Source organism: Vipera berus (genome assembly GCF_964194415.1).
Source record: "Vipera berus genome assembly, chromosome: 2".
NCBI lineage: Eukaryota > Metazoa > Chordata > Lepidosauria > Squamata > Viperidae > Vipera > Vipera berus.
The window spans coordinates 24,846,015-24,862,835 of NC_138203.1; the positions used below are offsets into that span (position 1 = coordinate 24,846,015).

The following is a 16,821-nucleotide window of genomic DNA, read 5'->3' on the forward strand; positions in this document are numbered from 1 at the left end:
GCTTGTCACTTTCTTGCCACTTTCCCCCATTAATGGACCAATCATTTCCTTAACTTTTTTCTTGTTTTTTTTCATGTTGAAAGAAGCTTTTTTTGTTATTTTTGACTTTGGTCATAAGCCTTAGTTCATTTTGAGACTTAGCTTTCCTCACTTCATCTTTGCAGGCACAGGCTATTTCCCCCTTTTATATTGACCCAAATGCATTTGTAGTTAATATTGTTGCTTTTAGTGGAAGATCAGCTCTTGGATCAAACTCTAACTGGGGGTCATCTGCCTCCATTTTGCAGGACCGAAAATGTTGATTTAGCAATTTTCTTAACTAAAACATATTGAATATGTTACTCCTGGCATCTTAAATACACTGAGAATTTTTAGGGAGTAGTTCTTATAAGCCTTCATCTCCCATAAATGTGGGTGTTAAACTAAATCTGTACATTTTACTTTATCTCATTTCCTACAAATATTTGACAAGAAAATCGGTTTGCTAAAGTGAGAACTAAGAACATTGGCTTAATTCCAGTGAATGTGAGTGAGAGATGTTTTACCATCTGCCCGTGCCTGGGCATCTTTATCTTGGTTTATAAGTCTCACTTATTGCATGATTAGGCCTCATGAGTGCAGAGATTTTCAAGCAGATCAAATGATGCCAAATCCTGTGATTTTTTATGTACTTGTTTCTACACTCTGCAAACATGCAGTTATTAAACTCAATTTCATTCCTGAACTAAAGTCAAAAGTTGCCTTCCTGTTTAATATATATTAACTTCAGAATAAAGTTTCTTTAAATTATCCCTAACAACACATAATGTTGACAGAATTTTAAGAAATATAGGCCAAAAGATTTATAGAGATCCATGTTGGATAATCTAGTGAACAGTTTTGCATGGAAATGTATAGATCTAAAACTGAATTTTCTCTAGATTACATCTTGCATATAAAAGTGAATAAAATAAAAAAGATTCATTCCCTATTATCCTTTCCCACTGTCAGGTAACTTTCTCAGAAGCAAGTGCAGAGTATCATTACTGCACTTTTACTGGGGTGTGAATAGTCTATTAATCACATTTACCCTTCCTTGATCCTGTGTGTCTGTCCCGGACTGCCCATTCCTTTCTGCCTCTGTAGGGAAAGGAATTATCATCATGCAAATCCATTTTCTGAATCTGACAGAGCAATATAATCAGAATAATGTTTACAGCTGGAAAACAACAATTTAAAAGACTAGTATCAGGCAATTCCATTTGTTTTAAATGTGAAGCTATGGAAAAATTAGCAAGGTTCCTGTTATGTGAAGCAGCTGATTCTGAATTCAGGGATCACATTCTAAATTCTCCAAAGCTCACCTCTTTGTCCTTCTTGCTTCCTTGTGGCATTGGGATCTTCTGCTACCAGGCATATTTTCAAAACTTGGCTTGACATCTGATAGAGAGGTGTGAATGCATAAGATTACAGCCTTGATGTGTCAACTGTCGGTCCTGGTCCATCAGCAGGAGCGGTGAAAGTTGGAACACACAGTGCCTGAGATCTGACAAACCTGGGAACAGGTGTAGGACACATTTAAGGCATATCTGTCTTAAAGGATTATTGTTCACTGCCTTTTGCAAAAGAATAAACTAGTAATTGCATATTGTATATCAAATATGTTGGTATTTCTTTTCTGTTAGCTCTTAAAAGTTTGAAGTTACTTTTGTTTGTGTTGCACTTGCTCACTATTACCAACTATATGTGTGTTGTTTAGAATTCTCAACATGTTTTTTCCTAGGCTGGAGCTATGATGTTCAAGAGCAGAGGATTCCAAAACCTAAATCCAAGTCTTATGGCGCAAACTTTTCTTGGAACAAAAGAACAAGGGTGTCCACAAAATAGGTTGGCATTGGTTGTCTCTGCATCTGACTGTGAATAAAGTCAGCTGTGCTGTATTTATAGTCCATGTATAATACATCTCTTAATCTCCTAATAAATTTGACCTTTAAACTACTCATGCGTCTTGTGGTGTCTATTTAAAATGTTTTTGATGTCTCCAATTGAACCTGTTACAAACTTCCCTATATTTAGAGAGGAGATTTGGGGTGTTCATACCTCTAGGAAATTGCTGTACGTGGAATTCATTAAAAGGAATGTTTGAAATGAGCTGCAGCATTAAAGACCAAGCCTTGGCTTTTGAATAATTTTATAATTCAATATATATTCATATATATATATATATATGTTCATATATATATGTTCATATGTGTGTGTGTGTGTATGTATGTATGTATGTATGTATGTTAGCTGTTAATACATAATTAGTCATTTGTGGGGCTTTTTTTACTTCGTTATATACAACAGGGCTTTTCAACCTTTTCACCCATTGTACCACTTTTAGGATATGGCAACATCTGAGTACCACCAGTCGCCTAGCAAGGTGTCAAAAACTTGATGACCAAAAAAAAAAGGAAAAAGTGATGAAGTACAGGTAGTCCTCGACTTACAACAGTTCGCTTGGTGACTGTTCGAAGTTACAATGGTACTGAAAAAAGTGCCCCCCAAGCCACAGCCAAGCAAGACACCTGCCTGCCCGCCCGGCGGTGCTCTTCTTCCTGTCTGAGGTTTTCATTGGTGTGAGCATTTCTGTTGAGGATTGTCAGCGAGGATGGGGTGGGAGGTGTTTGGTTTTTATTCCCCCCCCCCCTGTCTGCTGGGTGGTTGCAGCAGGTTTTGGTCACTTCACATGACCCTGGGACCCTGTGACCGTCATAAATATGAATCAGTTGCCAAGCGTCTGAATGTAAATCACAAGACCCTGGAGATGCTGCAACATTCCAGCTGATCGGCGCTTCTTCTGGGCTCAGAAGCGCCAGGATCAGCATCGAGCTCCAGCTGGAGCCTGGCACTGATCCTGGCACTTCCACTCAGCCCTGCAGCTCAAGCCGTCTCTCACTCAGGCTTTTGGGGTGCTGCCATCGGTTCAGCTCATTCCCTTCCTCCGCTTCCACTTTTCTAGGATGGTCGCATACCACCTGCCAGGTGCCAATGTACCACAGGTGGTACCTGTACCACTGGTTGAAAAGCCCTGATATACAGTACAAGAATGTACTATTTTATTAAAACAAGATTTCTCGAATCAATAACAGCTCCCTCTGGAACGTTAAATTTACATTCTTCTGACTCAGTGCCATTCTACCTTAAAAATTTTATATTTTGAGAACTTCAGGGCATATTTAGAACATGCTTAAACCCTATCAGATAAATCCTGTCATTGCTTGTTCATATATAACTGAAAACCTATCAGGATCCAAGTAAAACTCTGTGCTCCATTAGTGCAAGAGGAAAGGACACATCCTACCATCCTGTTGTGGATATTGGGATATCTTTTCCAGTCAAGAATTGCTAGGGTGTTTTGGAAAGTTCTCTGCAACAAAGATAAAAATATCACAGCTTTATTCCAGCTCTTCTCAGAGAGGCAGTGACCAATTCCAGTGTTGCTTCTCAGTGTAGCATCAAGACAGGCCCCAAAATACAAGACCATGATGTTTACAGAATTGCAACAAATGACTTTCCTGGGATGGCTACAGTAAAAGTAAGCAGCTTCTTTCTCAAGGAATAAGTGTCACTGCAGCCTTCTGCACTTCAAATCTGGAAGAAGGAATTTGGGGAAAGTTAGTTATGACTGTTCTTGCTGCTACTCAAAACTGGAGCCAAAGCATTTGTCACCATAGTGAACACCAGGAAGAAGGGAGTGCCTCTTGTAATCCCTAAAATCAAATCATATCTGTAATAAAGACTTTTGTAATACAAAGGCAGCCAACCTACTTGCAAGACTAATGGAATTATAAATTCAGCTGCATATTTACAAATATTAAACACCTAAATAGTTCATTTAATAATAATAATAAACCTTTATTGTCAAAGTACAACATGTGTACATTGAGATTAGCTGAGCCTCCCCCCCGTGCTCTCTCCCCCCAACACACAGTGACAACAAACCCTCCATCCCACCACACTGTGAACCAACTACACCACACACCGGCCTCCCAAGTCAATTCTGCATAAGATTATGTCCCATTTAAAAGCCTAACAGCCCACGGATAAAAGCTATTTTTCAGCCTGTTGGTACGGCTGGCTATATTCCTATATCTCCTACCGGACCTACATCAATCTCAAAGTGGAAAGAATCACACAGCAGGTATACTTGTTATGTTAAAGATTAAAACATACTATTGATTTGCAAGAAGAAAAAAAATTCCCATAACACTCCTTGTGTGCTATAGACCAGGGCTTTTCAACCAGTAGTACGGGTACCACCTGTGGTACATTGGCACCTGGCAGGTGGTATGCAACCATCCTAGAAAAATGGTAGCGGGGGAGGGGAATGAGCTGAACTGGTGGCAGTACCACACAAGCCTGAGCGAGAGATGGCTGGAGCTGCAGGGCTGTCAGGGCTCAGCGGAAGTGCCAGGATCAGCGCTTCGGGGCTGTCAGGGCTCCGTGGAAGCGCCAGGATCAGCGCCAGGCATCAGCTGGAGCTCGGCGCTGATTCCGGCATATCTGCTGAGCCCAGAAGAAGGGCCGATCAGTTGGAATGTTGCAGCATCTCCAGGGTCTTGTGATTTACATTCAGATGCTTGGCAACTGATTCATATTCATGATGGTCACAGTGTCCCAGGGCCATGTGAAGTGACCAAAACCTGCTGCAACCACCCAGCAGACGGGGAGAATAAAAACCAAACACCTCCCACCACCCACCACTGCCAATCCTCAACAGAAATGCTCAGAACAATGCAAACCTCGGAACAGGAGGAAGAGCACTGCCGGGCAGGCAGGCAGGTGTCTTGCTTGGCTGTGGCTTGGGGGGCACTTTTTTTCAGTACCATTGTAACTTCGAACAGTCACCAAGCGAACTGTTGTAAGTCGAGGACTACCTGTACTTCATCACTTTTTTCCTTTTTTTTTAGTCATCAAGTTTTTGACACCTTGCTAGGTAACTGGTGGTACTCAGATTTTGCCATACCCTAAAAGTGGTACAGTGGGTGAAAAGGTTGAAAGGTCCTGCTGTAGACAAACCTAGTGAAAAAGATTTCGTTTTTTTAAGGTTCTGAGTTTTGAAAGCTATTTAAATCATATCATCTGAGTGTTTGCAGCTATATGTCATTATGACTACAATGTCTAATGTTAATGGGCAATTTTAGACAACTCTATCCTCTAAGTGAAATTGCAAATGGAAGCCCTTCAAAGTATTCATATGGAGAGGGGGGGAAATCCAAATTTAGAGCAACATCAAGTTCTAATAAAAGAGAATATTTATAGCTCAGGGTTGAAACGGGGGGGGTGGGTCCTTGGTGCTCTCTGAGCTTGATTGTTTTCTTGCAAATGTTTCATTACCCAAACTACGGTAGGTAACATCCTAAGTGATACAGTTGCAAGAAAAAGTATGTGAACCCTTTGGGATTACGTGGAGTTTTGCATGAATTGGCCATAAAATGTGCTCTAAACGTCATGTAAGTCACAACAATAGAAAAACACAGTCTGCTTAAAATACTACTACACAAACATTAGCTGTTGTCATGTTTTAATTGAACATAAGATGTAAACATTCACAGTGCAGGGTGGAAAAAGTATGTGAACCCCTAGCCTAATGACTTCTCCAAGAGCTAATTGGAGCCAGGAGTGAGCCAACCTTGACTCCAATCAGTGTGATGATATTGGATGTGTTGCTGACAGCTGTCCTGCCCTTTAAAAACACACACCTGTTTTGGGTTTACTGGTCTCAAGAAGCACTGTCTGATGTGAACCATGCCTCGCAGAAAAGAGCTCTCAGAAGACCTACAATCAAGAATTGTTGACTTGCATGAAGCTGGAAAGGGTTACAAAAGTATCTCCAAAAGCCTTGATGTTCATGTGTCCACGGTAAGACAGACTGTCTACAAATGGAGAAAGTTTAGCACTGTTGCTACTTTCCCTAGGCGTAGTCGTCCTGTAAAAATGACTGCAAGAGCACAGCGCATAATGCTTAATGAGGTAAAGAAGAATCCTAGAATGTCAGCTAAAGACCTACAGAAATCTCTGGCACATGCTAACATTTTTGTTGACACATCTACAATAAGGAAAACATTAAACAAGAATGGAGTACATGGGAGGACACCACGGAGGAAGCCATTGCTGTCCAAAAAAAATATTGCAGCACGTTTGAAGTTTGCAAAAGAGCACCTGGATGTTCCACAGCACTACTGGCAAAATATACTGTGGACAGATGAAACCAAAATTGAGTTGTTTGGGAAAAACACACAACACTATGTGTGGAGAAAAAAAGGCACACCACCCCAACATCAAAACCTCATCCCCACTGTAAAACATGGTGGAGGGAGCATCATGGTTTGGGGCTGCTTTGCTGCCTCAGGGCCTGGATGGATTGTTGTCATTGATGGGAAAATGAATTCCAGAGTTTATCAGGACATTTTGCAGGAAAACATACAACCATCTGTCCGCCAACTGAAGCTCCGCAGAGGATGGGTGATGCAACAGGACAATGACCCAAAGCATACAAGTAATTCAACAAAACAATGGCTTCAACAGAACAGAATACGCCTTCTGGAGTGGCCCAGTCAGAGTCCTGACCTCAACCCAATTGAAATGCTGTGGCATGACCTTAAGAGAGTGATTCACACCAGACATCCCAAGAATATTGCTACACTGAAACAGTTTTGTGAAGAGGAGTGGTCCAAAATTACTCCAGATCGTTGTGCAGGTCTGATCTGCAACTACAGGAAACGTTTGGTTGAGGCTATTGCTGCCAAAGGAGGGTCAACCAGTTATTAAGTCCAAAGGTTCACATACTTTTTCCACCCTGCACTGTGAATGTTTACATCTTATGTTCAATTAAAACATGACAACAGCTAATGTTTGTGTAATATTATTTTAAGCAGACTATGTTTTTCTATTGTTGTGACTTACATGACGTTTAGAGCACATTTTATGGCCAATTCATGCAAAACTCCACGTAATCCCAAAGGGTTCACATACTTTTTCTTGCAACTGTAGGTAACAACATCACTAGCACATGCTAGATCCCTCATATCAATTTTTTTCCTTTAATTTCTTTTATGAGTTGATTATTTGTAGAACTATGTTGCATTATTAGAAATGAGGTATGGGTTGCATGTCAACCTACCAAAATTTGCTGTTGGCTAAAAATTATCAGACAACCTATTTGAAATATAAAACAAAGCACTTCTCCAAACTAAGCAGAGTAGCTTAGTTTGAAGAAACCAAGGATGATAAAGGTCTTGATTCTCATAGAGGTGTCATTAAAATTATTAACTACTAATTTTGGGATTTTTGAAATTATTTCCTTTTGAATCTCGTTTTGGAATACAATAAATGTGTGGCTCCATCTGTTGTTCCACTTCCATGTTTCAAATGTTTCTAAACTTTTGAGTCATTTAATAAATTATTTAGACTTCTTGTCACTGAAATCTAATGAAGCCAAAATCTGACATGCCTTACAGAGAACTGTCTACATTAATCTAAAGCAGTATGTTATCTCATTGTTTATTAAAATAAACTGAATTAATAGATTTACACATCCCTTCCTAATTAAAATACAGAAAAGCACTTTTAATCTAAACATCTTTAGAAATCACAACCAAATATCGATGTAAGCTGGTTAGTTTTTCAGTGAAGCCTAATGTTAGAGAAAAGGAGGGGGGATAAAATATAATGTATATTTATTTAGGTAGATTAAAATTTACGTGTGGATTGCAATGTGCGAGGTTTAAGAAATGCTGGAAATCAGCTAGAAGACAAGTATGAAGTGCAGTTATTAAAAAACATCTCTTGTTCTCTTGCCTGCATGAATGAATGCTACAGAAAATCTAATGCACAATGTATAAATTGTATAGATTAGAAGTACAATGTTACCTTTGATAAACAGCAGAGGCAATAGTGCAACAAGTGAAGAGAAAAGCACCTTCCCTCGATAATCTTTCTTCCACCAATCATGTTATTTAACTACCACCTTCCCATCAGCTGGCAGGGATGCCAGTGAAGAAACATGGTTCACAAACTGATGTTATCCTTCAAATAACTTTGTAAAGTTCCCAAGCTAGAAAAACACTCTTCTACAGCATATTGCAAGTACAGGAGGGATTTGGATCCTAGTACTGATCCAAAACCCATCCAAAGTATTTCTGGCTTGTAAATGTTGGAGAAGTATTAACTGGGGATGAGGAAGCTCAAGAGGATAGATCCAAAAATACTTTATGCCCTTGTGATATATCCATAAGGTTGTAAGATTGTAGCCTTAGAGAAGAAAGAAAGGAATGTTGTGGATATAGGACATTCATCTATAGGTGACACTGACAAATTTGCAAAAATTTAATTTCTAGGTATTTCCTAGAAGAAGTAAAAGATTTCTATCATTTTAAGAAGAAAACAAATGTTGGATGTGGTGCTTCTAAATTTACAAATACAATATTTTAGTAATCCAAAGTTGCGTAAAGTTGTATGGTTGTTGATACCCTTAAGGCTGCACATTCCTCATTTCCTGTTACAATATTTATATGTGTAAGGCCAAATACATCTCACTGAAATTAAATACCTTCATATAAGTGAATCATAGCTACTTCTTTCAATTATTTCATTATGAAGTAAAAGAACAAGCGATAAATCCAATGTTTCGCTACAAGAATTTATAAATTATTGCAACCGGGCCTCTATTTTAGAAATTCCCAGACTGGTCAATTGTTCACTTTAAAAATAGATATAAAGAGAATATCTGAGCATTTGGTAATAGTCTAAAAGAAAAGTCAGTGTCACAAAGTCTTTTACACATACTGCACAATAAGAAACAGGATTGTTTAGATACTTTTGTACAAACTGCACAGCATCATACAAGCTTAAATTTTAGAGAATTTCTGAGTTTTAGATCCAGTTCCTAAGGAAATAATACATCTTAAGGCCAAGTCAACAAGAGGTTTCATGACAGAAAAGTAAGAAATTCTACTTGCAGAGTAGAGGAGGCACTGCAATTCCCATGGCTTAGGTTGCTTTGGGCTATCATGTAATCTGTTCAAGCCCATCTGGAAGCAGTCACAAAAGCCTTCTTTGGCTACTGGAATTGTCAGATGAGGCTGGAAGCAAAACAACACAACCACTTCAATACTGAGAGAGTGGAGAAGCTTTTCTTCCCTTTTGAGGGGGTAACTAAATCATTTTGCGGTCAGGCTGTAACATTAAATTTCACCATTTGCAGTCAGAAGATGTGGTAATGGCTAGCAGTTTTGATAGATTTAGAGGGATTAATCAAGTTTATTAAGGATAAATCCATCAGCAAAGGCTAGCCATAATAAAGATATGCAACCTCCAGGTTCACAGTTACCATTCTTTTGCAGAATATCTGCTAAGGGACAATAGGGAGAGAAACACACAAACACCATAGATGATTCCTGATGAACGCCTCTCAGGGGCTTCTGATTTATTTATTTTGTTTATTTATTTGTTTCGATCTATATACCGCCCTTTTCCCGAGGGACTCAGGGTGGTTTACAGGGCAAATTAAAACAGTGCAATGTACAAATTAAAATAAAATAAAATTAATAGCCCCAAAAGAGTTTAAAATTTAAAATTTAAAACCTCAAAACCCCTCAATCCAGGCCGGCTAACTCAAATAGCCAGGTTTTTAGGTCCCGGCGAAACGAGCGAAGGTCGGGGGCGATCCGGAGTTCCACAGGCAGTTGATTCCATAGGGCAGGCGCGCCCACCGAGAATGCTCTCCCCCTGGGGATCGCCCGCCGGCACTCCCTGACCAGCGGGACCCTGAGGAGGCCCTCCCTGTGGGAGCGCACAGGATGATGGGAAGTTGATGCTGGCAGCAGGTGCTCCCTAAGATAATCCGGACCCATGCCATTTAGGGCTTTATAGGTCATCACCAGCACCTTGAATCTGGCCATTACCTTGGCCATTACTGAGAATCTGATGCAGGCTTATTACTCGGATTCAGCAGAGCTCTTATGATCAGCTATTATTCTGAATACTAAAAAAGGGTAAAAGGTGCAGGTAACTGGTTAATATATAAGAAATTTAAAGGATAACTCATTTGGGACACTGGCCACACTATGATAATAGTGATGAAGTAACAAACACACTTGTAATTTCTCTTAAGTATCTTTTGCTCTGAAAAATTAATTTAATATTCTTAAAATTGCCTCAGTTAATCTACAGGCTTCCTCCTGGTGCTTTCTGGCTGTTAAAAGTTCAGTCAATGTGAGCAATCAACCAATCTAGGAATTGAAGTCTTTCAAATATTTTCTAGATGCAAAAATAAGAGAAGAGGAGAGGAGAGGAGAGGAGAGGAGAGGAGAGGAGGGGAGAGGAGAGGAGAGGAGAGGAGAGAAGAGAAGAGAAGAGAAGAGAAGAGAAGAGTTGGAAGGGACTTTGGAGTCTTCTAGTCCAACTCCCTGCTCAGGCAGGAAACCCTGGCCAATACCATTTCAGAGAAATGGTTGTCCAGTCTCTTCTTTAAAACTTCCAGTGTTGGAGCATTCACAATTTCTGGAGTCAAGTTATTCCACTGATTAATTCTTCTGTCAGGAAATTTCTTCATAATTCTTGGTTGCTTCTCTCCTTGATTAGTTTCCACCCATTTGTTTTCAAAACAGTTCCTACAACCTCTGATCAAGAGACAAAGCTCTGGTGATGGAAAATTTGAGTTATTCATGAAACCCCATCAAGTTCCCATGGAATGCTAGAGTTCCACAGAGCAGAGTTTGAAAAACCTTGGTCAAGTTCACCTGGAATGTGCCTGTTTCCTAAGGATCCAACGTTCAGGCCTTTGCCATAGAAGGCCATCCGGTGCCATGGAGCTGTCATCAAAGGCATATATTTGGATTATTATTATTTTTGGGGTTCTGAATGAAAAAAAATTAAGCATGAGAATGGGAATAGGATACTTCTCAGGGTACCATCTATCAGGAAAGTATGATTAATAGTACAAATACAGAAGTAACTGCTGAATTATCTTTTACTGTTATTTTGCAATTGCAGAGCTGAAATTTCATTGTATTTATTTTTCTTAAATATTGTGCGGAATATAAGATAAGCAAATGGGTATCTGATCAAATCCACTTAGATGACCTTAGTTGATATCCAACAGCTGAGCAGATTCAGACATGGTTAGTATTAAAATGGAAAAACAAATATTGATATAGACATGTGCCCAGATTAGATTTGTTTTAGTGTTGGTACTCTTTTAAATAAATAATATGATACCATTTTGGAACTCTTCTATCAATAATATTTAGTTGAGATGAGCAAGAAACTGTAATGAAAGAACCTCTACAGGTAATTCTCAATTTATAACCACAATTGGGACTGGAATTTCCATCTAAAATTATTACCATCATAAATTGAGTTAGACCCAATTTTTCAACAATTTTTACCGCAGCCATTAAGCAATCACTACAATGGTTAAGCAAATCATATGGTCATTAAATGAATCATGTGGTCATTAAGTGAATCCAGCTTCCCTAATGGGCATTTTTGCCAGAAATTGGCAAAAAAAGGTTTCAAATTATGATCATGTGTGATCACAGGAAGCTGCAACCAGTCATAAGTGCAAAGCAATTGCCACGCACCAAATTGCGATCACATCACTGTGGGAGTGATGCAATGGTTATAAGTGCAAATACAGGTCATAAGCAGTTGCGAACCACTTCCAAATTGTTTCAAATAAATGTTATATTCATAAAATTACAGAGAATGAAACACACACACATATATATAGGGTTTATATACCCAATGTGGAAATGTGATGGGCAGCTATCTGAACAGTCAAAATCTATTTCCACCAGGCATGCTGGGGTACTATGACTGCTATGATAGCAATTCAACATTTTTCCTGAGATCACATTTTGTCCATTCTTGCTATAGAAGGAGTAACCGTTTACCCACTTTAATTACTTCACACAACGAAGTATGGCTATCACTTGATGAAAAGCAATACAATCATGTGGGAATAGAAACAGTAAGTACAAAGGTGCTATACATTTAAATAGTAGCAGAAAATGCAAGAATGGAGGTCATAGTAGCACTTTCACCTTTCCTGTTAAGGCAGTGTTTAATTTTGATCATAAATCTAGTTTAAATTTTCATTCTATGTTATTTGGGGTTGAGATGTGGCTTACCTGTATCAGATATTTTACTGGAATAAATAAATGGACTTAAGTTGACATTTACATTTATTTATTTATTTATTATTGGGACTTATATGCCGCCCTATCTCCCGAAGGACTCAGGGCGGCTAACAACAATAAAGTACAATAATACAAAAGTTAAAAAGAAATTAAATTAATGGCCCCAGTAGAATAAATTAAAATTAAAATTAAATTAAAAATTAAAAACATAATTAAAATCCCTGTCAGTCCAGGTCAGCCTGATGGAAAAGGAGTGTTTTGAGGCTGCGCCGAAAGGACCGGAGATCCAGGGCCATCCGAAGCTCAAGGGGGAGTTGGTTCCATAGGGCTGGCGCTCCCACAGAGAAGGCCCTCCCCCTGGGGGTCGCCAGCCGACATTGTCTAGCCAACGGCACCCTGAGGAGGTCCTCTCTGTGTGAGTGCACTGGGTGATGGGAAGTCGTTCCCGGCAGCAGATGGTCCTGCAAGTATCCCGGGCCTAAGCCATGTAGGGCTTTAAAGGTAAGTACCAGCACCTTAAATCTCACCCGGAGGACAACCGGTAACCAATGCAGCTCACGCAGGAGGGGTGTAATATGGGAGTATCGGGATGCTCCCATCACTACCTACGCGGCCGCATTCTGCACCAGTTGAAGCCTCCGGGTGGTCTTCAAGGGCAGCCCCATGTAGAGAGCATTGCAATAATCTATACGGGAGGTAACAAGTGCGTGAGTGACTGTATGTAGGGTATCTCGGCCCAGATAGGGGCGCAACTGGTGCACCAGGCGAACCTGGGCAAATGCCCCCCTGGTCACGACTCCAATATGATCTTCAAAACTGAGTCGTGAATCCAGGAGGACGCCTAAATTGCATGCCCTATCAACGGGAGGTAACACCTCTCCTCCTATAACCAAAGATGGAACCTCTTGGACTAAACGAGATGCCGGTACGTAAAGCCACTCAGTCTTGGCTGGGTTGAGCCAGAGCCTGTTCTTCCCCATCCAAATCTGTACCGCTTCCAGGCAACGGGACATCACATCAAGGGCATCACTGGGTTGGTACGAGGTGGAGATGAAAAGCTGGGTATCATCAGCATATTGATGATACCTCACCCCAAAACCACAGATGATCTCACCCAGTGGCTTCATATAGATGTTGAACAGGAGGGGCGAGAGTACTGACCCCTGAGGCACCCCACAACTAAGGGGCCTAGGGGCTGACCTCTGCCCCCCTGCCAACACCATCTGGAAACAGCCCGAGAGGTAGGAGGAGAACCACCGTAAAACGGTGCCTCCCACTCCCAACCCCTCAAGATGTCGCAGAAAGATACCATGGTCGATGGTATCAAAAGCTGCTGAGAGATCTAATAGGACCAGGACAGAGGAATAACCCCTATCTCGGGCCCGCCAGAGATCATCCACCAGCGTGACCAATGCCGTCTCCGTGCTGTACCCGGGCCTGAAACCCGATTGGTACGGATCCAGATACTCAGTTTCCTCCAGGACCAAAGGGAGCTGCCGTGCCACCACGCTCTCAACAACCTTCGCAAGAAAGCGAAGGTTGGAGACAGGACGAAAGTTATTTAAAATAGCTGGATCCAAGGCAGGTTTCTTGAGGAGGGGCCTTACCACCGCCTCTTTCAAGGCAGCAGGGAAGCACCCCTCACTCAAGGAAGCATTGATAACTGCTAGGAGCCAGCCTCGTGTAACCTCCCGAGCCGCATAAACGAGCCAGGAGGGACACGGGTCCAACAGACAAGTGGCGACACTTAATTTCCCCATGATCCTGTCCACTTCATCCAGAGTCACAGGGTCAAACTCTTCCCAAATGTTCTTGGCCAAACCCATCGCTTCCCCCTCGTCAGATACTGCCCAGTCAGAGTCCAGACCAGCCCGAATCTGAGTGATTTTGTCCACCAGATACTCACTAAATTCCTCGGCCCGTCCCCGCAAGGGTTCCTCTCCCGTCCCTTGATTTAAAAGGGAGCGGGTCACCCTAAACAGGGCGGCCGGGCGGTTATCTGCAGACGCAATGAGGGTGGCGAAGTAAGCACGCTTCGCCAACTCCATTGCCACAAGATAAGATCTAGAAAAGGATCTTAACTGTGTTCAGTCAGACTCGGACCAACTGGATCTCCAAATGCTCTCTAGGCCCCTTCTCCGGCGCTTCATCTCCCGCAGGTCCACAGAAAACCAAGGAGCGAACCGGGTTCTGCGCCGGGTCAGAGGCCGCAAAGGCACAACGCGGTCGAGAGCCTCCGAAGCAGCCCGTTGCCAGGCATCAACTAAGGTCTTGACCGGGCTGTGGGAAAGGGAGGTAGGAATCTGGGTCCATCAGGTGCCTGGGGTGGAACCACCTGGTCGGTTCCGCCTCCCAGCAGCGGGGGGTGGCATGATGGAGGCTCAACTGCAGGAGATAATGGTCTGTCCATGAAAGGGGTTGAGATGTTGGAGTAAACCCCCCCAGACCATTAAGCCACTGCCCAGAGATAAAAATAAGGTTGGGCGTGTTTCCCCCCTCATGAGTCGGACCCTGAATAATCTGGGTCATGTCCATGGCCATCATGAAAGCCATGAACTCTCGGGCCACCCCCGACGCACCTCCCAGGGAAGGCAGATTAAAATCTCCCAGAACCATAAGTCTGGGAAACACAACCGCCAACCCCGAGAGGGCGTCGAGTAGCCCGAGCAGAGCCGTTGCTACGCAGATGGGAGAGAGGTACATAAGCAACAGGACCAACTGACCACCAGGGCCCCACCTTAAGAGGAGGGACTCACATCCGCCTATCTGAGGGGCAGTGGCCTCTCGCGGACAGAGGGCCTCCCTAATAATGACTGCCACCCCACCGCCCCTACCCTGAGCCCAAGGCTGATGCAGCACACGGAAACCTGGAGGGCATAAATCAATCAGAGGGACCCCTCCCTCCGAGCCCAACCAAGTTTCCGTAATGCATGCCAGGTCTGCATCCTCCTCCTCGATCAAATCACGGATGAGGGGAGCTTTATTCACATCCCACTAGTATTAACTATTTCTTGGGAAATGGTGAATGAAGTGAGACGTGGCATGAAAAAAGTACACAAGTTTTTCTTTCTCTCTCTCAAAACATTTGGGTTGAGGCCACCCAGTGAAGTTGATTGGAAGAAAATTTAAAACAGATGGAAAGTGGCAGGTTGTCCTAGCACATGGCATGTTAACCAGTGAAATTCATTACCAGAAGTCATGATGATGACCATTAACTTTGATGGCTTTAAAAAGAGAGGATAGGCTCATGGAGAAGAGAACTCCTCCTCTTGAAAAGTCAGTTTTACCTTTAGATTTTGTGCAACATGCTTTCAATTATCAGATGCCAGAGAAAATTGTGCTTATTTACTGTATATTCTGCTGGCGGCTCTGGTGAGAATGATCTCTGATGGGCCTTATCCCAATCCAGAAGGGTTTCAATCTTTGTGTTCTAATCTTAACCACTTTTGCTAGGTGGCATCCTTTTACATTTCAGTCTTCCAACCTTAGTGATATATTTGCTATATCACATAAAATACATGTATATTTGTGCTCTTGAGCCAAGCAGCCTTACTAACCAAGGAAAAGCCTTGATGATATTTCTTTGAATCCTTGTAAATTTCTTGGGAAATACAAATTTCAGTAACCAGTCAAGGTAGCGACAGATTTACTGTATCACACAAAAATGAGTGCATATCTTTGCTTGAACCAAGCAGTCTCATGAACCAAGGAAAAGCCTTGAAGATATTTCTTTGAATCCTTGTAAGTTTCTTTAGAAACACAGATTGGAGCAAATGGTCAAGGTAACCGCAGATCCTGCTTCTTCCCCAGTCTCCGCCCCATCTTCTGAGAATGAGAAGTACTCCTGGTGAGACCTAGGCCAGCACTGTTTACATTCCATCCAGCTGAAAGATGGTGCCAAGCATTTCAATACAGCTTGCTAATCTGACCATTATTTGTGTGTAATTACCAACCCAATGGATGAAAGAGAAAGGGAAGCAATCTGTCAGAAGCACAGGCCACAGGTGGCAGGAATATCTATCATTTGCAACTGTACAAACAAAGGAAACACAAACGGATTGTCCCTGCCTTGCCAGTTTGAAGAAGCTTGCGAATGCAAATAGGGTCTCACTCAGCAAGAGGGGGCTCCATTGAACTCCTATCGTTTTAACAGCTGACCACAAGGAAGAATAGTGGCTTCTTACCCTTCATTTGCTAGCAATACTTTCTTTAAAAAACTTATTGAAAAGTTACTCTCACCATTCAGCACATACAAGGACTTTCTAGGAAGAAATTACTTCAGATTTTGCACTTGTTGTTTCCTGTAATATAGATGTTGAAACAAAAGCCCTATTTTTTCTGCTATCAACAGAAAAACTGACTCTTTTTTCAGAGCCCCTTAACAATTACTGCCAAGCCTCTAAGAATTACCTAATATGTTCAGGAAATCAAGGATAAACTAAAGTACCAGTCAATGCAAAGGGACAGGAGGATACACTTAATACATTATAAAAAAAGGTAAAGGTTCCCCCGCACATGCGTGCTAGTCGTTTCCGACTCTAGGGGCCGGTGCTCATCTCCGTTTCAAAGCCGAAGAGCCAGCGCTTGTCCGAGGACGTCTCCATGGTCATGTGGCCAGCATGACTAGACGCCAAAGGCGCACGGAACGCTGTTA

At 41.9% G+C, this 16,821-nt stretch overlaps 1 protein-coding gene across 2 annotated transcripts in view; it reads left to right on the forward strand.

The window, feature by feature from the left end:
* NDUFS4 (NADH:ubiquinone oxidoreductase subunit S4) overlaps window positions 1-1,977 on the forward strand; it is a 43,609-nt gene extending 41,632 nt beyond the window's left edge. For both annotated transcript variants that reach the window (XM_081322123.1, XM_081322124.1), the window contains exon 5: window positions 1,763-1,977. In XM_081322123.1, coding sequence (XP_081178249.1) covers window positions 1,763-1,866 — 104 coding nt within the window. In that variant the 3' untranslated portion in view covers window positions 1,867-1,977. The remainder of the gene's footprint in view (window positions 1-1,762) is intronic.
* The last annotated feature ends 14,844 nt before the right edge of the window (window positions 1,978-16,821 follow it).